General features: G+C 37.0%; 1 protein-coding gene across 1 annotated transcript; it reads left to right on the top strand.

The window, feature by feature from the left end:
• Positions 1-19,685: 19,685 nt before the first annotated feature.
• Positions 19,686-24,146, top strand: LOC107774081 (3-oxoacyl-[acyl-carrier-protein] reductase, chloroplastic-like). Its single transcript, XM_016593549.2, has 8 exons — positions 19,686-20,027; positions 20,098-20,186; positions 20,277-20,419; positions 21,153-21,206; positions 22,833-22,913; positions 22,996-23,041; positions 23,307-23,401; positions 23,515-24,146. The coding sequence occupies exons 1-8, from the start codon at positions 19,759-19,761 to the stop codon at positions 23,551-23,553; spliced, it is 816 nt and encodes a 271-aa protein (XP_016449035.1). The 5' UTR covers positions 19,686-19,758; the 3' UTR covers positions 23,554-24,146.
• The last annotated feature ends 246 nt before the right edge of the window (positions 24,147-24,392 follow it).

A 24,392-nucleotide genomic window follows, 5' to 3' on the forward strand; every position in this document is an offset into this window, starting at 1 on the left:
CAAAATTTGATAAAATATAAAATATCCGAACACCCATTCAACCACGACTCTAACCATATAAATTTTACTCAAATCCGACATCAACTCGATCCTCAAATCTCCAAATTAAACCAAGAGGGTTTTCACAATTTTCCAATTTAATTCACCAATTAAATATTACAAACAGCTATGGATTCGGGTAATTTAACCAATATTGAGTTAAGAACACTTACCCCGTTATTTTTCTTGAAAAGCTCCCGAAAATCGCCTCTTCCCGAGCTCAAATCCGTCAAAAATGGAAAATGGGATTAAGTCCTATTTTCAGAACTTAAATCTGTTGCCCAGTCATTTACCCTATGCGATCGCAGCGAAACACCCGCGATCGCGAAGCAAGAAATTTCTCTAGCCTTTTTTTCACTATATGCAATCGCGGCCAGTCTCCCGCGATCGTGAAGAACAAATTCCCCAACAGCCTTGTCCAACTTCTTCCGGACAGCCTCTAGTATAACGATCATAACTTTTTGTACAAAACTCTAAATGACAAATGGTTTATATTTCAGAAAATTACACACAAAGGGCTACAACTTTCATTTTTGGATCATCTCCTAATTCCTTATAGATTGAGAGATATAAGCTTTCAAAGTTGGGTCAGTGCAACAGACAATTTCCTCTACGCGATCGCGAAAGGCCTTCCGCGATCGCGATTCACTGGCCATTTTTTCCCCATTTTGTACTTCGCTATCGCGGCCAATTCCACGCGATCGCATAGCACACTGCTAGAGCCAAAAACCAACTACTTTAAATGGCCCAGAAATAGTCCGAAACCACCCCGAAACTCATCCGGGGCCCCCGGGACCCCAACCAAATACACCATCAAGTCCCAAAACATCATATGAACTTAGTCGAAGCCTCGAATCACATCAAACAATGCTAAACCACAAATCGCACCTTAATTCAAGCCTAATGAACTTTGAATTTCAAATTCTATATCTTGTGCCGAAATACATCAAATCAATCCAGAATGACTTCAAATTTTTCACACAAGTCATAAATAACATAATGAAGCTATTCTAATTTCCAGAATCGGATTTCGACCTCAATATTAAAAAGTCAACCCCCCGGTCAAACTTTCCAAAAATTTAACTTTCGGCATTTCAAGCTTAATTCCACTACGGACCTCCAAATAATTTTTCGGATACACACTTAAGTCAAAAATTACCATACGGAGCTATTGGAATCATCAAAACTCTATTCCGGGGTCATTTACACGTAAGTCACCATCCGGTCAAATATTTTAACGTAAGCTTCCAACATGAAATTTATTCTTCCAAGCTAACTCTGAAATATCTTAAAACCAAAACCGATAATTCATACAAGTTATAATACCTCGTAGGAAGTTATTCAAGACTTCAAATAGTTGAAAGGAGCGTAAATGCTCAAAATGACCGATCGGGTCGTTACAATTGTACACTCACATGATCTCCAAATTTGGAGATCTTCCAATTCATATTTGATTTTATGGCATCAAGATATCTTCTATCAATGAATGAAGATGTGACAACATTGCTATAATAATTCCAATTCTTACAATCATGGGTGGAATTATACGTTTTTATCTGAAAATCGCTATCCCTATACATGTTAGAAGCCATAATCTCCCAATTGTAATCCGGTTTCACACATTTTGCTCTTATCCTTTCTCTATCATTCTTGCACTATTCTATATACAACAACAACAACAACCCAGTATAATTCCACTAGTGGCGTCTGGGAAGGGTAGTGTGCACGCAGACCTTATCCCTACTCTGAGGTAGAGAGGTTGTTTTTGATAGACCCTCGGCTCCCTCCCTCCAAGAACTCCCCACCTTGCTCTTGGGGTGACTCGAACTCACAACCTCTTGGTTGAAAGTGGAGGGTGCTCACCACTAGAGCAACCCACTCTTATCCTTTCACCATTATATATACTTTTCTTGATTAACTTCATGAGTAGTCACAACATTCTTGAACTCCTTTTTATTTTCGAATGTCATTTCGAGTGCTAAGACGGGATGTAACATGTTTGTTTTTGAATTGAACTTAGGAAAGTTTAAACTGTCAGAATCAGAATCACTTTCCAAGCTCTTAAACTCCTTAGAGTTAACACAATCAGAATCTCCTTCTTCTGTCGCTATTTTGTCACTCATTGAAAGTTGCCTCAATATCCACTCCGATATAAGAGTCTAAATGTTCAAAGAAAACTTCAATTATCCTATCTACATGGATGTTCGTAGATACCAAATTAGCTTCCAGGTCGGTTGAAATAAGTCTCATTCTCTCACTGACCCTACCTACTTATGCCAAAATGCGACTGAATCATTATCATATCCACATACCGCAGTCATAGTCTTGAATTGTGATAGCTGCATTTATGAAATATCAACATAGTCAATAAACTGTACAAGACCCCCAACATAATGTCTTCGAGAATAGTTCTTCATAACACCGTTGTGGTTTACTTTGATGCTAATCTTTGATACATCTTGTATATGGTCTGATAAACAAAACAGAGAAAGAAAAATTTATTTTTCTATTCATATCAGCTAGTATATTTTACTATATTATAAAAATATAAAATGCAAGATTCAAGTATACACTTAAAAACATAACTTTTTGACCATTCCCAGTAATAAAAAAAGCACATAAAGATGGAGACACATATGTAGAAATAAACTAATAAAAAGCACTATAGAGATTTCCAGCAATATATCTAAAAATATTCTAGCAATAAACAAAAGCACTAAAGATGTAAAGAATCTAATATAGGTGATAAAGCTAAAAAAATAGAGACGAGAGTAAATTCACATAAAAATTTCATCAAATCCCCAACAGAGAAATACATCTGAAAATATTCTTCAACACTAAACAAAGCCCCACATCACTAATACTGAAAACTCACCATAAAGAGGAGTTGTACCACCTTCAATTCGTAAGATCATTGTCCTAGATGCCTTTCACTAAACCACAATTGGTAGATTTGAGGTTAGGGCTTTTTTTAGAAGAGTAATTTTGGGGGAAAAAGAAACGGGGAGAGAAAAAGAATTGGGGGAAAACCGACTTTTTAACGTTTTGAAGGTCACGTGAGGCTGAAGTGGGCTAGCTATTAAGATAAACCGACAGTGCGTTAAAAGTAGACGGAGACCAAAATTGATAAGTTTTTGAATACTTAAAGGACTAAAGACGGTAAATGCAATGGGTTTGGTTGGGATTATTTATGTAAAAACTCGATTTACTTATTGTACAAGCTATATAAGGTCGTATACAATTCATGATGTACATAAAACTTCCCAACACTCGAGCATAATCCAATTAAGATCTGCTCTGATCAATATTCTTTGTAAGAGCAACATTTACATCAATCTGGACTTTGCAACCTTGAAATCTAATTACTTGAATTTTTCAAGTACCATTTTAACATAATGTGATCGAGACAATGCCATACCTTGAGAAGTCCTATGGATTTTAATTCCTAGAATTAAATCAGGAACTCCCAAATCTTTCATATCAAACTCTCTAGCAAGCATATGTTTAGTAGCATATATATCTGCAATATATTTGCTCATTATTAACATATCATCAACATATAAACAAACAATGACTATGTGATGTGGAGCGTTCTTAATGTAAACACATTTATCACACTCATTAATCTTAAATTCATTTGCCAACATAGTTTGGTCAAAATTTGCATATTATTGTTTGAGTGCTTGTTTCAATCCTTAAAGTGACTTAACAAGCAAGCACACCTTCTTTTCTTTCTCGGAAATCACAAACCCTTCAAATTATTCCATAATTATTTTTCCAGAAAAGGTAGGGTGTTCTGGGCACATCTATTTACTGTTTCAGTAACAGAAGTAGAGGAAAAGGAGAGGGTACCTGCAGTCATCAATGTAGCATTGGAGAACTATGCAGATGTGTTCCATGAACTTACCACACTTCCACTAAAGAGGCAGCATGACCATTTCATACCATTAAAACCTGAGGCAAGACCATTAAGTATCAAACCTTATAAATATATGTTTTTTCAAAAAAAATAAAATTGAAAAGCAAGTGAAAGACATGTTGAACAATGAAATAATTCCAGCTAGTCATTCCCCATTTTCATCCCCTGATTTGTTGGCTAAGAAGAAAGATGGAACTTGGAGAATTTATGTGTATTATAGGAATTTGAACAAAATAATTTTTAAGGATAAGTTCCCTATAAGTATACCACTTATGGATAACTTATTAGATGAATTAAATGGGGGCATTCGTGTTCTCTAGAATAGATCTCAGGGCTGGCTATCACCAAAATAGGATGAGTGCAGAAGATGTATACAAGACAACCTTTAGAACTTACCTAGGGTATTATGAAATTAAGGTTATGCCCTTTGGTTTAACAAATTCCCCAGCCAGCTTCCAGAGCCTTATAAACCATGTTTTCAGGGATCGCCTAAGGCAATTTGTGTTGGTTTTTTTATATGATATCCTAGTCTATAGTGCTTCGGTCAAGGAACATATTGGTCACCTTGGTCAGGTGCTAGATATCCTAAAAAATGAACAAATCTATGCCAAAAGATCTAAATGTTCTTATGGTCATAGTCAGGTGGAGTATCTAGGCCATATCATCATAGGTGAAAGTGTTTCTACTAGTCCTACTAAGATTGAATCCAGGGTGTACTGGCCTACTCCAAGGTCAATGATGAAAAGGAAAAATCTAGGTTAAATTTTACTAATGGCCAAGATCACGTTTTAGATCTCAAATTCAAATATATGGACTTATTCTCAAGAAGTACAAGAAGCCAAGATTCTTTCGTTCTTAAAATAAGATTTATTTTTTCTTTACAAGAAAGGATTTCTTGTTTCCTTTTCTTCGTAGGTTTAGACTTTCTTTATTATCTGTCGTTTAGAATAAAGATTTTTCAATTAGTAGGATTTTAGTTTCTTTTCCTTGTTGATTAAGGATTTTACTTTCCTTGTCTCTAGCTATTTTATTTATTATTAGAATAGAAATTGCAGTATTCAAAGTAGAAACCCTAGTCCTATATAAAAGGTTCTCACGCCTTGTAGAAGGAGTTCACATTTTTAGAGGTTTGCCCTAATTTTGCAATATAGTATTTTTATCTATTTTGTCTTCTTTATCCTTGTTTTTGATTCCAAGCAAAGTGGTGACAATTTTTATCTTATTTTTAATTACGTGTGGTGTTTCTTTATCACGTTGATTGATTCCAAGTGGCGACTTTAGAAACTTTTTAGTTCTTGATCATTCAAGAACATGTTTCTTAATATTAATTCATTTGTTTAATATACTAAAATTAGAACTTTCATTGAACCGGTACAACCTCAAAATTTACTTATTTCGAACAAATAAATAGTCTTTCTTATAGTTGACATCGTCATCGTTCACCTCGTTTTTGAATCTTCAAATTTCGAGTTCTAAAACTTTAGATACACTATTTCTTGAAATCAGCCCATATGCTACATTTTTGTTTCAATATCTTGATCCTAGTTGGTTAGTTCTTTCTTAACTCGAAGAATCACATCAGTCAAACAAGTCTTTGAGGTTTTTGTTGGGGTTAACTGGCTACTATAGGAGGTTTGTGAGAAATTATGGGTGGATTGCAAGACATTGCCCAACCTATTCGAGAAAAATTCCTTCAAATGGTATGCAAAAGCAGATATACCTTTTGAAGAATTGAAAGGGGCCATGACAACTGCTACAGTTCTTGCCTTGGTTGACTTTAACAAACCTTTCATAGCAGAGACTGATACTTGTTCTAAGGGTATACGTTCAGTGTTGATGTAGGAAGGCATACCTATAGTCTTTTTCAGTAAGACCCTTGCTCCTAGGCACTAGGAATTATCTACTTATGAAAAGGAGTACCTGATAGTGTTATCTGCAGTAGAGAGGTGGAGACACTATCGAATGGGGGGTCATTTCATAATCAGGATTGACCACCATAGACTCAAATACTTGTTGGAATAAAAAGTCACTATAGTCTTACATCAAAAAGGGTTGACTAAGCTGTTAGTCTTAGACTATGAGGTGCAATATAAGAAATGGTGTGAAAATAAGGTGGCTGATGTATTGTCAAGAAGATTGGAGGAAGAACCTACACTATCCTACACTATGTGTTGTGTCTACTGATGAACCTACTTGGTTACAGGAAGTTATTTTGATTTATGAGCATGACCCTGCAACCTTACAATTGATAACAGAGTTGATAACAACTCCACATAACCAATCTTAATATACACTCCACCAAGGCATTATCAGGTATGACCGAAAGATCTATGTGTGCAGAACTACTAATCTGAGAACCAAGATATGGGAAACATTGCACCAATCTCCACTTGGAGGTTATTCTGACCAACATGAACTTATAAAAAGGTTAAGATGGTATTCTTTTGGCCTAATATGAAGAGTGATATCTTCAAATGGGAAGCAGAATGTGACACATGTCAGAGCATTAAAACAGAAAATGTGCATTCACCGGGCTTATTACAACCACTTCCTATTACAAGTATGCCTAGCAATACATTGCCATAGATTTTGTGGAAGGATTACTTTCTTTCAATCATAAAGATGCTATCTTACTTGTGGTTGACAGACTCACCAAATATGGTCATTTTATCGCTCTTAAACGTCCTTAATCTGCTCAAGATGTGGTCGAGGTTTTTCTTAAAGAGGTATATAAATTGCATTGATTACCTAAGTCTATGGTGACTAATAGACTCTATATTCACCAGCCAATTCTGGCAACAACTCTTCAAGTCTGTGGGAACCAAATTAAACATGATTACTGCCTATTATCCCCAATCGGATGGACAAATTGAAAGACTGAACATGTGCTTAGAGACTTATTTACGAGCTATGGTATTCTCTCATACCATACAATGGTTCAAATGGTTACCGTTGGCGAAATGGTGGTACAATACCAACCACCATAGCTCTCAAAAGACGACTCCTTTAGAAGCCTTATGTGGGTTCTCACCACACAGATTCCACTTGGCTCCCTTCCTCACTCGACTCATGATGCAGCTGGACATTGCATTGCCCAAGGGAATAACTATGTAACCAATGACCTATGACTTTGCATAGTCTAGATTCTCCTTTTAATAATGTTTGAATACTCTCCTTTTAATATAATATACATATAAATTATAACTTTGTAACCAATGACCTATGACCAAATAGCAATGAGCAAATAACTATTTGTAGGTTTGATATATTTTACGGCAAACACACACATGAAGTTATATTTCCAGTTTAAAATAGAATATGTTTTAGAATATGTAATTTTCAATATATAGAAATTATTATTTCCTTAAAAAATATAAATAATTTCTCTCTTTTTTTTGTTCATTATAACTTGTCATTATTGTATTATTCATTATTTAGTATTTTTATATTTTTATGTGACTTTTTATTTGTTCGCTATTAGACTAAATATCCTCTCTTAATATAAAAAATGTAGTAATATTTTTCCTACTTCTGAAAATTGAATTTATTCACTTTAATTTTATTTCCAAAAAGATCAAGTATTATTTAAATTTTATTCATATCTTTTTGAATATTATTAAAAACTCTTACATTACCTCTATAATATCCTCTCTTAATTATCTTTTTGCCTGAAGTTTGGCCTGACTTGCAAAGGCAATCACGCAAATTTCAGCTCATAGTGCAATGGCAAGCTTCGGCTCAATAAAACTACAACATGTTTTGGCTGAAGTTTTTATTTTGTAATTGCTGAACGTCAACATTCTAGGAGCTGAAATTTATTTTGTAATTGCTGAACTTCAGCATTCTAGGAGCTAAAGTTTGTTTTGTAATTGCTAAACTTCAGCATTCTAGGGTTGAAGTTTGTTTTTAATTTGCTGAACTTCAGCATTCTAGGAGCTGAAGTTTTTATTTATATTTGCTAAACTTCAGCATTCTTAGAGCTAAAGTTTCAAGTCTACACACGGAAATGAGGAAGATAATCTTTCAAAAAAAAGAATTCAACTGTAATGATCCGACCGATTATTTTGAGTATTATAACCCCGTTCCCCCATTTACTGCTTAATTTATGCTTTACAGTTATTTTATGACTTGCCGGGGTAGTTGATTCGGCTCCGGAAGGAATTCAGAGTGAATTGAGACACTTAGTCTCATAATTAAAAATCTAAGTTAGAGAAGTTGACCGGATGTGCACTTCTGTATAAATGGCCTTGGATTTTTGGATTTTTAGGACTCCAATAGCTCCATATGGTGATTTTGGACTTAGCGTATCCAGAAAATTATTTGGAGGTCCGTAGTGGAATTAGGCTTGAAATGACGAAAGTTGAATTTTGGTAAGTTTGACCGGGGGGTTGACTTTTCGATATCGGGGTCGAAATCTGATTCTGGAAATTGAAATAGTTTCGTTATGTCATTTATGGCTTGTGTGCAAAATTTGAAGTCATTCCGGATTGATTTGATATGTTTCGGCACAATAGAATTTAAAAGTTCAAAGTTCATAGATTTTGATTTGAGGTGCGATTCGTCGTTTTGATGTTGTTTGATATGATTTGAGGCCTGGAATAGGTCTGTTTTATGTTATGGAACTTGTTGGTATGTTCGGATGGGATCCCGAGGGCCTCTGGTGAGTTTCAGATGCTTAACGGATCGAATTTTGGATTTGGAGGAGGAGCTGAAGCAGCTGGGCATCTGGTGTGATCGCTCCTGCGCGAAAAAGGGCCGCAGGTGCGAGCTCACGAAAGCAAGGTATTTTTTGCTGAAGCGAAAATGCATAGGTTGGCCAGGCACCGCGGATGCGAAGAATTTTGTCGCGGGTATGAAGACCGCAGACGCGAAGAAATCATGGCGGGTGCGAAGACTGCATGCCCGAAAAAATCACTGCGGGTGCGAAAACCCCTGGTCAGTACAGAAACAGAGGGGTTCCGAGCTTTGCCATTTTTGGGCATTGCATGATCGGGTTGGGCGGGTTTTGAGCAAGGTTTTCACGGAAAAACTTGAGGTAAGTATCTTGTGATCATTTCTACTCCATAATATTGAATTATCATCGAATAATCCGACTAGATTACATGTTTTTGAGGTGAAAATCGGGGATTTAAACTTAGGTGTTTGAAAAATAGATTTGAAGATTTGGAGGTCGAGTTGAGGTCGAATTTTGATAAAATTGGTATGGTTAGACTCGTGGTTGATGGGCCTTCGGATTTTTTAACTTTTGTCGGGTTCCAAGACGTGGGCCCCACAAGCGAATTTTGAGTTAATTTCGGATTTTATTAAAAAAATTAGTATTTCCTTATGGAATTAATTACAATAATTGGTATTGACTGAATCAAATTCTTTGTGACTAGATTCGAGGCATTCAGAGGCCGATTTGCGTGGTAAAGGCATAGCAGAGTAAAGTATTTCACGCTTTGAGGTAAGTAATAGTTTTAAATCTAGTCCTAAGGGTATGAAACCCCAGATTTTGTGTCATGTGATTATTTTGGAGTTGGCGCACATGCTAGGTGATGGGCGTGTTGGCGTGCACCGAGGGGATTGTGACTTGGTCCGTCCCGTAGAAATTGTAAAGCTGAATAACTTGTTGATAGTTATGTGCTCTCTATGTGTTGTGGAAATTTGACTATAAGTCATGCTAGAAACCATGCTTAGGCTATATGTTGGTATTGTTGGGACCCACATAGGTTGTGTACATGTTGAATTATCTGCTTAAATTATTGTTTTGTACTCAGTTAGAGTTTACTTGATTATCTTATCTTAGTCTCTATTGTTCATTATTGATGTATCATATCATTGTTATTTGGGCTGAATTTATGATTGTTAAGAGCCCGGGAGACTGGAGAGTTTTATGACTGAGTGAGGCTGAGGGTCTGATTGCAAGATATTATACTATAGCATGTGAGTTGGCCGTGGAACACATGAGAAGTCCGTGCAAATCCCTATATTATACTATAGCACGTGAGTTGGTCGTGCAACACGTGAATTGGCGGTGCAGATCCTTATATTATACTATAACACGTGAGTTGGCTATGCAGCACGTGAGTTAGCCGTGCGGATCCAGATATTTATATTATGGCATGTGAGTTGTCCGTGCAGATTATAGAGCTTGGGCTGTAGGAGCCCCTCCGGAGTCTGTACATCCTAAGTGAGCGTGGGTACCCATTGAGTGTGAGTGCTGAGGGTTGGGAGCCCAATGAGTGATTGTTGTCCTGAGAGGCTGTATTTGTTTTTCATTGGTTGATGTACTTAGTTGTTATCTGTTATTGTGGTGAAATTTCTGAAAGATTCTATATCCGGATTACATGAACTTGAATTGTATAAAATTGATTTGACTTAAACTGCCAGATTTGAAAGCATGTCTATTCTTTGTTGGAATTACTGAAAATGAACTATAATTGTATAGCTTGTCACTATCTTCAATTTCTTATTTATTACTGTTACTTGCTGAGTTGGTTGTACTCATACTACACCCTGCACTTCGTGTGCAGATTCTTCCGTATAGGTGATTTTTCAGAGATTCAGAGGTAGCTGCCGTGTTTTGCAGACCATGTCTCTCCTTCCCTATCTCCTTATTACTGTATTTTGGTCTTAGACTATTATAGACCGTACTTTTTCAGACTTGTATTCATATTAGATGCTCATGTACTTAGTGACACTAGGTTTTGGGGAGTGTCCATATCAGTATTTAAATATTACATTTCCAAACTTAAAAGAAATTGTAGTTTATTGAGATTATCGGCTTGCCTAGTATCGAGGTAGAGCCATCACGACAAGTTAGGATTTTGGGTCGTGACAGCATAGTATAAGAGCTCTAGGTTACATAGGTCTCACGAGTCATGTGCAGGTTTAATAGAGTTTTGCGGATCGGTACAGAGACGTCTGTACTTATCTTCGAGAGGCTGCCGAACCCTTAGAAAATTTTCACTTTCTTGTATTCTATCGTGCGGAATTGATTCAGCTTGAAACATAACTCTTTGAATTCCTTACGCGCATTCGCATGCGCATGTGAGCGCTCGATATCATATGTGCGTCGCCGTCTTGTGATTCTATGAACGATGTTCAAAATGTGTATTCTGTGTTTTGGTGATGGGTCAGTTTGAAGGACTTGAGGCCAAGTTTAGACCGTAGCTTAGGCTCGGTAGCTTCCTATACATTTGGACGCATATGTCTGATAATGTCCTAACGAGTGGAATTTGTGGCTCGATGAGCGGTGGAATTTCTTTGTGATGAGTATGATGTAACTGTGGGATATATTAAGACGATTTGAATGTGACAAGAATTGTTTCCTTGAAATGTAAAGGAAGGCCATTGGGTGCTTGATTTTCGTTTTGGTGTAACGTACGGTCTCGAGTGTGAATGTTTTGAAGGATATTTCACGTTGTTAAATTTTTGGACAAATTAAATTATCATGTCTTGTCAATGAGCTTGGACTCAAAAAGAGTAAGTGATTGTGTAGTAATTATGGTTGCGAATGGGGTATTTCTGATGTTGATGGCTCTAGAAATATGATCTTCGAAGGGACTTAGAGTCGGTAACATTTTATTGGTTCAGGTGCGACAGAGACGCATTTCGATTTGATGTAACAGTTGGGCAGCAAAGTATGAGGGAAGACATGACGGGAAGTGTTTCGCGGTGGTTGAAGTACTAGCAGGTCAAGTAGGAGAAGTAGAGGTTAAGAAGTTGCTTAAAGGAGATGATTTAACCGAAGTAAGAGTGAAAGATTAGCATATGGATTCTGTGGTAGGGTAGTCGCACGCCTTGAGGAAGTGTAGAACAGTTTGGAATCGTGATAGAATGTGATTTGGCCTACGGACTTTATTTGGAGTGATGGTTACTATACGAAAAAAGATTGAATATGGCAGAAAGGAGTTTGTTTTAAATAAAGAGGGATGTGAAGATCTGATTATCGTTTCAAGTGCAATATGACTTGAGTTCGGAAGGTATTGTTGAACTTTCAGTTGATGTCAATAGGGAAAGTGCAGACTTATACAAATAGTGGGCGAGCATGAACTCAGGAGAATTTACTTATTATGTGGTAGTTGCACCGAGTGCAACATCATTGGAAGATGTCGGTAAGGAATTCCACAGGTGGGTTATCTCTTGTGAGCAGTTAGCGGTGGCGTGATGTTGATGAAGCTTTTGCGAGAAATATTACTTGCTAACCGGTAAGAGGTCAAATGTGTGACTGTGGATGGCGATTCAGAATGTTCATGAAAATCTTAACAAAAGAATTCGAGAAGTCTGGCGGGTTAACGGTGCGAGATCTTGATAATTGAGAAGGAGAAATCCTTGCGGGTTCTAATTTTATATAATTGCTGCTTAAGGCTAAGTGGGGGAGTCTGCTATTGACAATTCAATTTCATGGATATATGTTAAATTTTAGTTTTGGTTTGAGGCATACTTGTGGGTTAGTTATGACTTACAGAGGTGGAGATCGAGGATGACTCGGGTAAGTAAATTTCTGGATACGAGTTACATTGAACTTTATGAAAATATGAAAATTATGGAACGATTAAGTTGTTATTTTGAAGGATGAAGTGCGCACGAAGTATGAATTCGATTGATCGTGTTAAGGCAGGGTTACTTCTTTGAGTGTTGATTGTGCTAAAGGAGCACATGCCTTTCAGCCCGTTTGGGGCGGAGTAAATTAGATTTGAGCAGAGTGGATGACTCTCGAGAGGGTTTAATGGATTCAAAATGTATATGTGGAAATTGAAATTTTTTTGAATTTGTATATCACTAGAATCAGTTACTTACATTGGATGGTATCGGGACGTGCAATAATTCTGTTTGACTATGGATTCTATATTTCAGTATAAGAAAGGAAAGAGGAATAATTTTAAATTCGCATAAGGTATTTTCAGAGTGAGTGTTACGGTTGGGGTATTTATGAAGGTGCTTAAGAAGAATACAGTAGCTTATGGGCCTTAGGGCGATGTGATTTTATGTTAGGATGTCTTGTAGTGAGCTTTGGGTAAGGATAGTAGTGTTTTGACAAGGAGAAATGTCAACTTGAGGGTAATTCAGAAGAAACTCGGAGAAAATAGGACAAATGGGTAACATGCTGGAACAGTATGGTGGTATGCTCGGTTCTTTTGGTTCTTATGATGAGGTGGGGCTTTACGGGTGTTTTGTGGCAATACTCTCGGATTTGGAAACCTGTGTGACTTGGTGAAGTTAGAGGAATTCAGTTCTGATAGCTTGATTATGTCCAAATGGATTTCAAAGTGTTCATGATGGTTTCTACCATGGTTTGAACCAGATATTTTCTACCTGTGTATGGAACGTGTTGTGTATTGTGATTTCCTCTGGGAAAGAAGAAAGAGAGAGGTTTCTAACTGATAGGGTATGTAATTTGCTGGTGACTTAGAGTTTATAATAAGATTCTGGTGCCTTTCACATGATAGATGTGGTGTGTTGTGCGGGATTTAAATTTACATGCACAAGGTGGCAGTTCATTCTTGAAAGGAAGAACACGAATTTTGGACAAAATGGTCAGTTTAAGATATTTAGATGAATGTTATAACTGCTCGATGATCCTTGAGAAGGGTGCGTATTTCAAAAGATACATTATGTTTTGACTTACGGATGTTCATCGGTATTGCGGTACTCACCTGGTTGATAGACTGCTGATATTTAAGTTATTTCTATGTGGTACGAAAGAATTATGAAAGTATTCCTCGTAGGATGATTGTGAATGGAAGATGTGTTAGTCATTCTAGTGCTGGAGTTGAAATCAGTTACGGTGATTCATGTGTTCGATTAATTTGGAGACTGGGAGTTCTCAGAAGTATTTTGTTTCAAGTTTTGGCCTGTTTGAGGTGAGTATATTATTTTAACTCAGTGGAGGCACTAGTTGCATTACTTATTTGTGATAGCTACGCGCTATAAGTGTGCATATATGTGAGGTTTGAGCCAGTGTGCGAGCATCAGGGCAAGTATTCATACTCGAAAGAATGCTTAGGCTATGATATGCCTAGAGTTGACTATTAAGCGTAAAGTTATAACGCTTCTCATGTTCATACCTTTGTTGAGAACTATTTGGGCTACATTTGAGGTTACAAAGAGGTTAATTCACCTGAATAAATTGGGTAGTTAATATTTCTGCGTTAAATTGCCGATTTGAAGTGTGATAGCATACTTTGCACATGCTTACACTATGGTGTGTTATTTATACCTATCCGGGAGTATGATAATCTTATTTCATTATCATATACAAGTGTACTTGTTTAATTGCTCTTGTATGATATGTTGGGACTGGAGGCCTGTGACCATGCCAGGCAATATTATTGGCACGTGAGTTATCCGTGTCGTGTGTGGGAATTTTATTTCTATGATAATTCATCTGATTCATTAATTTCCTTCCTCTACAATTGTGCACATGCGCCTACGGTTATCCTCTTCTCGAAATTTGAGGAGTTGGTTGTAACATTGTGGTTGTGGTGGTGCTTGTTGAACTTGCAATACGATTCTCTTCCTTGAGACATCTCCTATATTTGGGTTCACGGATTGCGCAGTTGTGGCTTGAGTTATATTGATGTGGCGTATCCGTGGGATAGTTGTGTTTAATAAAATAAGGTCATTAGACCTAGAATGGGTACTATCAAGCTTGATTATGGTATATTCGGGAGGATAATATTAAAAGTCGACTTAGGAGAGGATTGTGGCTCTGGTTGGGAGAGAGAGAGCTCCATGGCTAGTTGAACTAATGAGTGGTTATGAGTTTTTGATTGTTTTTTTTTATCTTTGGCAGTGTACGAAGGTTTTGGAATGAGGTTCTGTTACATTCAGGTTTTTATAGTAGTACTTGGTTGGTTTTGAGTAGTTATTGTGATAAAAAATGGTGCTACGAGTATGCGAGTTGTGTAGTATGTTATGTGATTATATATGGGATTATGGTTATGGCTGGATACAGCTTGTTGAGGCTTATATAGTGTGTAGATATAAGATTCGGGTCTTGAAAAGAATTCTGGATGTTAGAAATTTGGATCCAAGTTTTGGGCTAAGGTTAAATTAATGATTTTCAGTTATGTTATGTTGTCAGGCCTATATAGAATAGGATGACGTGGGATCAACCCCGGGTACGTGCGTGGTAAGATGGAATAGTGATTTGGTGCCTTGGAAACAACTCCTGGCACGTTCGAGGACGAACGTATGTTTAAGTAGGGGGGAATGTAACGACCCAACTGGTTGTTTTGAGTATTATAACCCTGTTTCCCCATTTACTGCTCAATTTATGCTTTACAGTTGTTTTATAACTTGTCGGGGTAGTTGGTTCGGGTCCGGAAAGAATTCGAAGTGAATTGAGATACTTAGTCTCATAATTGAAAATCTAAGTTAGAGAAGTTGACCGGATGTGGACTTATGTGTAAACGACCTTGGATTTGAATTTTTATGACTCCAATAGCTCCATATGGTGATTTTGGACTTAGGAGCGTGTCTAGAAAATTATTTGGAGGTCCGTAGTGGAATTAAACTTGAAATGACGAAAGATGAATTTTGAGAAGTTTGACCGGGGGGTTGACTTTTCGATATCGTGGTCGAAATCTGATTCTGGAAATTAGAATAGTTTCGTTATGTCATTTATGACTTGTGTGCAAAATTTGAAGTCATTCCGGATTGATTTGATATGTTTCGGCACAAGATATAGAATTTGAAAGTTCAAAGTTCATAGATTTTGATTTGAGGTGCGATTCGTCGTTTTGATATTGTTTGATATGATTTGAGGCCTGGAATAGGTCCGTTTTATGTTATGGAACTTGTTGGTATGTTCGGACGGGATCCCGAGGGCCTCTGGTGAGTTTCAGATGCTTAACAGATCGAATTTTGGATTTGGAGGAGGAGCTGAAGCAGCTAGGCATCTGGTGTGATCGCACCTGCGCGAAAAAGGGCCGTAGGTACGAGCTCGCGGAAGCGAGGAATTTTTTGCAGAAGCGAAAATGCATGGGCTGGCCAGGCACCGCGGGTGCGAAGAATTTTGCCGCGAGTGCAAAAACTGCAGGCGCGAAGAAATCATCACGGGTGCGAAGACCGCATGCGCGAAGAAATCATCGCGGGTGCGAAGACCGCTGCTGCGAAAAAATCATCGTGGATGCGTAGACCGCATGCACGAGAGTTTTTCCGTGGGTACGAAGACCGCAACTGCGAAGAAATCACCGCGGGTGCGAAAACCCCTGGACAGTACAAAAATAGAGGGGTTCCGAGCTTTTGCTAGTTTTGGGCATTTCATGCTCGGGTTGGGCAATTGTTTAGCAATGTTTTCACTGGAAAACTTGAGGTAAGTCCCTTGTGATCATTTCTACTCCATAATATTAAATTATCATCGAATAATCCGACTAAATTACATATTTTTGAGGTGTAAATCGGGGATTTGAACTTAGAGGTTTGAAAAATAGATTTGAAGATTTGGAGGTCGAGTTGAGGTCGGATTTTGGTAAAATTGGTAAGGTTAGACTCGTGGTTGAATGGGCTTTCGGATTTTGTAACTTCTGTCAGGTTCCGAGACATGGGCCCCACGAGCGATTTTTGAGTTAATATCGGATTTTATTGGAAAAATAGTATTTCCTTATGGAATTAATTACAACAATTAGTATTGACTGAATCGAATTATTTGAGACTATATTCGAGGCATTTAGAGGCCGATTTTCGATACAAAGGCATAGCAGAGTAAAGAATTTCACGCTCTGAAGTAAATAACAGTTTTAAATCTGGTCCTGAGGGTATGAAACCCTGGATTTTGTGTCATGTGATTATTTTGGAAGTGACGCACATGCTAGGAGACGGGCGTGTGGGGGTGCACCGAGGGGATTATGACTTGGTCCGTCCTGTGTAAACTGTAAAGCTGAATAGCTTTTTGATAGTTATGTGTTCTTCATGTGTTGTGGAAATTTGACTATAAGTCATGCTAGAAATCATGCTTAGGCTATATGTTGGTATTGTTGGGACCCACAAAAGTATTGTACATGTTGAATTACGTGCTTAAATTGTTATTTTATACTCAGTCACAATTTACTTGATTATTTTATCTCAGTCTCTATTGTTCATTATTGATGTATCATATCATTGTTGTTTAGGCTGATTTTATGATTGTTGAGAGCCCGAGAGACTGGAGAGCTTTATGACTGAGTGAGGCCAAGGGCCTGATTGTGAGATATTATACTATAGCACGTGAGTTGGCCGTGCAACACGTAAGTTGTCCGTGTAGATCCTTGTATTATACTATAGCACGTGAGTTGGCCCTGCAGATCCTTATATTATATTACAATACGTGCGTTGGCTGTGCAGCACGTGAGTTGGCCGTGCGGATCCAGATATTTATATTATGGCACGTGAGTTGTCTGTGCAGCATGTGAGTTGGCCGTGCAGATTATAGCGCTTGGGCTGTAGGAGCCCCTACAGAGTCTGTATACCTCCAGTGAGCACGGGTACCCATTGAGTGTGAGTGTTGAGGGCTGGGAGCCCAGTGAGTAATTGTTGTCCTGAGAGGCTATACTTGTTTTTCATTGGTTGATGTACTTAGTTATTATCTGTTATTGTGGTGAAATTTCTAAAAGATTCTATATCCGGATTACATGAACTTGAATTGTATAAAATTGATTTGACTTAAACTGCCGGATTTGAAAGCATGTCTATTCTTTGTTGGAATTGCGAAAAATGAATTATAATTGTATAGCTCGTCACTATCTTCAGTTTCTTATTTATTATTGTTACTTGCTGAGTTGGTTGTACTCATACTACACCCTGCATTTCGTGTGCAGATTCAGGTGTTTACGGACATAGCGGGTGTTGATTCTTCCGTACAGCTGATTTTTCAGAGATTCAAAAGTAGTTGCCGTGTTTCGCAGACCATGTCTCTCCTTCCCTATCTCCTTATTACTGTATTTTGGTCTTAAACTATTATAGACCGTACTTTTCCAGACTTGTATTCATATTAGATGCTCATGTACTCAGTGACACTAGATTTTGGGGAGTGTTCATATCAGTATTTAAATATTACATTTTCAAACTTAAAAGAAATTATAGTTTATTGAGATTATCGGCTTACCTAGTATCGAGATAGGCACCATCACGACATGTTGGGATTTTGGGTCGTGAAATCAACAAAAGAACATATTGTACATAAACGAAATAGTACTAAACAACAATGAATTTAATAGATCATGATTAGCAGCGATTGATGCTGTTCATTTCAAAGATTAAAGAATGAAAAATATTTTTGACATGAAAACAAGTTACTACAGATAAATTAGAACCAAAAACCAATGTGCCTGTAAAGCTAAAATATCTAAAAGGTTAAATTATTGTGAATAAGACTAAACTGGACATAATGGGATAAGCAGGTATATATATGAATCATTAGACTAGAACGCATAACAATATCTCAAGCTTCAGCATTCAGAAAACGAAGGAGGAGGAGAGAGAGGCCCGAAGTTATTTAAAAAGTGGGTACTCAAGTTAAAACTTTTTTAAAAAGTGGGTATAGGTTAAATGGGGGCGACCCGTGTAATTTTTACATTTTTTTCATCTATGTAAATTGTTCTTCGACTCAATCTCTTGGGTTCGTTCTTCAATTATTATGGTTAGAATGAGTAGAGGACAGAGAGGTGAAAGTAAGACTGTGCATAATTTGGTAAATATCGAATTACCATATCAAAATCGAAATTTTTGGTATTTAGTATTTGGTATTTTGGTATTTGGTATGGTATTTGGTTTGCATTTTAAAAATATTTGGTTTTAGGTATGGTATTTTGTATTTTTTTTAAAAATACCGAAATACCGATACCGTACAAAAAAATATATCTGATTAATTTTAAATATCATGTCATCCTTGCAACCCCCAGTTACCAGAGAGCTTCACGAGAATGTTTCTAGTTCCATATTCTTTTGTTAAAGCATGTGCGCTACCTATTTTTGTCTATGTGGTTAATGGATATTACCCGAATGATTTCTGTAAATAACACTTGTGAAAAACTTATTTTGGTCACATTTAAGAAGCTTCCTAGTGTCTGGTATATTATGGAGATACAAGTTAGAGCTTTAGACCAGACATACTTACATGTTGATGAAGTTTGTAAACGTTATTCTAATCTTATGCTCCTGTTTATAAAAGTCCCATATATGATGTGTAGTGTTATTGCATTCATAAGATTGATTTTGCCGGCTAGTTAAGGTGTTATTCTCCTCTAAATATAACGTTCAGAAGCTACTTTAGAACCGAATAAAGCGAAGTAACAGTGCCGAATAAACCGAAGCCGAAAGACCAAAAATCGAATCATACCGAATTTAATTAGGTACGGTAATGATATTACATTTTAGGATATCGAATACAGAAAATACCGAACCGAAATATCTAAATACCGTACTGTACCGACCGACGAACATCCCTGTGTGAAAGGGGTTAAAGATGAAATGTGGATTTGGTTAAAAGACAAAAAAACCATTCAAATTAATGAGGTGGCAGTAAATAGAGAGGGCATTTTGGAGAAGTTAAATTTGTATACAATGCTAACAGCAAAACCCTTTAAATTTTATTCTAAAACCGCCAAATGACTTTTTCTCATCCGTTTTAAAAATTTTCTGGCAACAATTCCACTTCTCTCTCTTCTTCTCTTCTCTTTCTTACCATTCTTCTCTATTCTTTCTCAGGGAACATCTGGAGATTTAGCTTTAGACAGAATTCAGGAATTCAGTTGTAATCGCCAATTCTTTGATAGTTGATAATAAAATTCCCAATTTCTTGCCGATTCCCAATTGTTTGATTAAGTACATAACACATGGCCTGTCCACTTCACATTTTCGAAAGAAAAAAGAGTAAGTGTATGAAAGAACGGTGTGTCTTTCAGTTCTTTTCACCTTTTGACATCCCTGATTATCATGCAATCAAAAGAATCTATGGGAGCAACGCTTTTGGGCGGATGTTAACTATGGTGGTGCCGGACGAAAGGAAGGCGGAGGCCATACGATGCATCGCTGAGGAAGCGCGATGTCGCATTCGAGACCCAGTTGGCGGCGCGTTCAGAGAGATGGAACTTCTGAAAATGGCGTACGTTTTATTGCTTACATTTTCTTTAAAATCTTGCAAAACTCTTCTAATTCTTGTTTCTTCCTAACAGTAAACCAACCAGCACGCATTCTAGCGTAAATTCCTATCATCAAGAACTCATTCTTGGCGCTGGGTTTACCGAAAGAATCGGCACAGGAGGTTAATTAGTCATTTACGTGTTTCTGTATATGTTCCTCCTCTGTTTATAATCAGTTGTATAGGTGGATAAAGGGACTATGATATGATCAGGTGTGAGAGCTCCGGTGGAAACCACTGAACAAGCTGGAGTTGATGCTGCTGCAAAAGTTGAAGGTCCTGTCGTTATTGTCACGGAAACTTCTAGAGGAATCGGCAAGGCAATTGCTTTGGCTTTGGGAAAGGCTGGTTGTAAGGTCAGTTAACTGCTAGAAAATACCCCAAAGAAAAATTCTTTTTGTGAATGAAACATTTTCTTTCATGACAACCTCTGTGGTTTAACTGTCAAACAGCATCAGCTTTAATGTGCTATGGTAGTTGCTCTAATTGTGTTTACATTGACAATAGTTTAATAGGGAAACAAGTGGAAGTACTCTGTCTGTCCAATAACAATAACTTTCTTTGCTTTCCTCTTAAGAGTAAAATGTTTAAAATAGTTTGTTTTGAGTATAACAAGTTCTAAAAGAATAGTTTGAGATGTCCAAAAAGTAAATTAGTTAGTTGAAAGGTGTCACATCGAGTGTGAAATAACACTACTTTGGACTTGTCTGTATTGTTTTTGGGTGAAACATTGCCGCTAAGAAGGAGAAGTTTTCTCGGGACCAACTAGAAAGGGAAGCGGGTCTCTCCTCTTAGCTCAACTTAGATGATTGGTCAGTGTTACCTTTTACCCTCTTGCTTGAGTACTTTGTCTCCTGGTTATCTATATAGTATATTTAGTTAGAAATCTTAGCTTACTTTACCACATGAAGTGGTCAGGCATTTCAAAAATGTTGAATGCTTATATTTAATCTCTCTGAAATTTTCAATATTGTTCTTAGTCTTAAAGGCTTACATAGGTGGATTCACAGGTATTAAAGTCAATCAATTTATAAAATTCTTGCATACTCCAGCAAACCTGCTTGGTTTAAAGTTCAATGTTGTTTGCAGGTCCTAGTTAACTATGCAATATCTTCAAAGGACGCAGAAGAAGTTTCCAAAGAGGTATATGTTCCTTTTTTCAGTAATAATTGAATATAGTTTTTGCTTTCTGGTATAGATTGCTGTCTCCTACTGAAAAGCTCTTTTTATTACTTGACACATGAACTATATATCTGACTTCAGCATGATGTTTGGAGGAGTATCTGTATCGTGCAGAATACTTCATCTTCTATGTGATTTCTTATTTTGCTTTTACTTTTGCTGGATTATCTACATTGTCCTTCAAATTTTCAACTTTTAGGTGGACCTCTCCAACTTAAAATATAGTTCGAAGGTACCTTGAAGAAATCTCTTTAGTTAGTCTGAAGTTGTTATATCATTGAATTTTAGTCATATAACCAACTAATTTTGATTTGTTGAGAGGCGCGGGGCCATGCTCCCCGAGTTTCATTAAAGCATTGTAATAAAGCCTGGTATTAAAGTGAGAGCAACTCACATGGTATTTCTCGGTTACCCAAAAAAAAAAAAAATTAACTCAGGAACTATGTAAAGTTATAATATTAAATAAATATTGTTACTATATATGACTAACTTTCTAATATATCTCTTTAAGATTTATATGATGAAAGTGCAAATATGTCAAAATAATCTTCATTTAACAAGGGTAGTTGCCCGTTCATGAGAGGGGAGGTAGAGTTTTTCAAAAATTAGAGAGGAGTTCCTCTGGCTTATGACATATTATGCTTGTGATTTTTTTTTTTCTTGGGTCTAAATGGGAAATGAGCTTAACTGATAGAAGCAAGTGATATCAGCTACACCAGGGCAAATACTGAAATTCTTGTGTAGGAGCTGTTCTTTCAAGGACATTAATCTTATCCACCAGCTGTTGGCCTTCTTGTTTGTCGTGTGCATACTTTCAGCTGTGAAAACATAAAGTGAAATATGATCTTCATATCGTAAAAGAGGGCTTCATTACATATTAAAGCTACACATTTGAGAAAGCTGGAAGTAAAACTCAAACTACTCTTCAATGCAAGACTCGTTCTCCAATGCAATTAATCTAAAATTTAAATACTTAAACTGCATAGGCGAGCAACATAAATCACCTCCATTATAGCATAAATATTGTTAGCTTCTGATCCTTTTATCTTATTAAGTCATGGATATATATGATAATGGATCGGTAAAGTCATAATGCTTATATTTTATGCCTTTTCATTTCAAATGGTTATGTTTTCTGTTCTTGGCTAATCCTTGTCTACCAAGAATGTTTTAGGTTCCTGTTTTGTGTATGGTTTTGCTGATCTGCTTATAAGTTCCATCCTGAAAACCTGGAAATCGTCGATTGTTTTGGTTTTTCTCAGCCTTGTAGATGAACGCAATTTGCTCTTATTCTACTCGTTCAAAGATAAAGAATGTCTGCTTCTGCCCATAGTCCTTCCCCGTGCCAAAGAAACATATGCTTGGAAGGCTTGATATAAGAATGTCTGACAACTCACTTGAAAAACACTTCCATCCATTGTTTGATTGCGTATTAGAATTAAAACTCTTATTGACTACTTCAACCAACAGTCATTTATTCTAGGGTGTGGGAACATGTTATAAGGTTCATGCTTTAGGCTGTTTCTCATATTCCTCAAAGAAGGCAAAAGATCTTCCTGAGTGACTTCAAGAAGTTTTATTTTGTAGATTGAAGCATGTGGTGGCGAAGCCTTTACTTTTGTAGGCAACATTTCAAAACAAGAAGATGTAGAATCCATGATAAAAACTGTAAGCACGCTCTTTTGTTAGTAATATTAGTTAATAGTGGATCTTATTGAAGTTGTAGCCAGCTAAAGTATCATACCTGCAGGTGGTTGGTCGATGGGGAACAGTTGATATCTTGATAAATAATGCAGGTTAGCAACCCTCCTTTTTGCTAGTTTTTTCTTGTGGGAGAAGTGGAAAACACATTTAATTAATTTTGCACCAAGATAGTACCAAAAAATTTACATTAAGCATCCAAAAGAACATGTGTGACTTTCTACTTAAAGAGGAATATGTCTTTACCCCAAATATACGAGTGAAACAGTATCTTTTAATCCAGGTTAGAGACAGTCATCCTGTTTTACATTAAATTTCATTAGAATGTGCAATCACTAATTATCTTATTCGCCTTTTCAGGTGTCACGCGTGATACCTTGTTGATGAGAATGAATCAGTCTCAGTGGCAGGAGGTTATTGAGTTTAGTCTGACAGGAGTTTTTCTCTGCACACAGGTACATTGGCTGTGTTTCATTAGTGTTCTGGTTGCATTCCCCAACCCCTCCTCCCAAAACCTGTATATATTTTATGATAAGGTCCTTATGAGGGATCTTTCTTCTTGTTGCAGGCTGCAGCTAAAATCATGATGAAAAAGAAAAAGGTATAGTTGTCTGGAAAGGTTCAAGTTTTTGAAAACTGTTGCACGAGCAGCATGCATTTGTTTATTTATTCCAGAGATCCTTCACATGTAATGAAGGGCTAAATCTATGGACTCCACAGCAGTTATGAGCACTGTCTACACCACATGGTGATCACTGAGGCCATCTGCACTGACCTTTCCAAAACTTCATATGCGATGGAAATATAACTAGAACAATCAGAAACCATGTGTGACAGGGGCCATTCCTCCCTTCGGCGGAATAACCAAAATTTTGACTGTCATTCCTAGTTTATTGGGCTCACATGCTCGTCAAAGCAGAAAGCAAAAGAGAATCAGAAGCGCAATGATAGGCTGGCAATTTGTGATGCTAGCACTAGATTGATTTCACAGGTTGTGGGCTGAGTACTTCCTTATCTTAGTGAAGGTTAAGGGACGGAGCAGATAATGACAGATTACTCAAAGGGAGATAGTTTATTCCCACCTAGCTTTGAAAGATAAAGTACTGCTACAGTAAAATTGTCACATCAATTAGCTTCCTATTTTGTTAGAAGCATCAGATGTTGAGTCGATTTCAGCTGGAGTATTCATATTTTATTGTGTTGGAAATTGATTTGAATGAAATAGTTTTGATGTAACTCAACTATTTTCACCTATTCCCTTTTACGGATTTCAGTTGCTGATGTCATTGTCTCAGATTCTGTCATCTGCTATATTGCTGAGAGTAACCTTTTCAGTTAATTTGAACCGGTGTTTTTCATACAAAAACGACCAACAAATTGAGTAATTTTGACTTCTAGGACAAGGACTCCAAGTAGAATAGGACAACATCAGATGCATTAACCAGA

This window comes from Nicotiana tabacum, chromosome 22 (assembly GCF_000715075.1).
Source record: "Nicotiana tabacum cultivar K326 chromosome 22, ASM71507v2, whole genome shotgun sequence".
Classification (NCBI taxonomy): Eukaryota; Viridiplantae; Streptophyta; class Magnoliopsida; order Solanales; family Solanaceae; genus Nicotiana; species Nicotiana tabacum.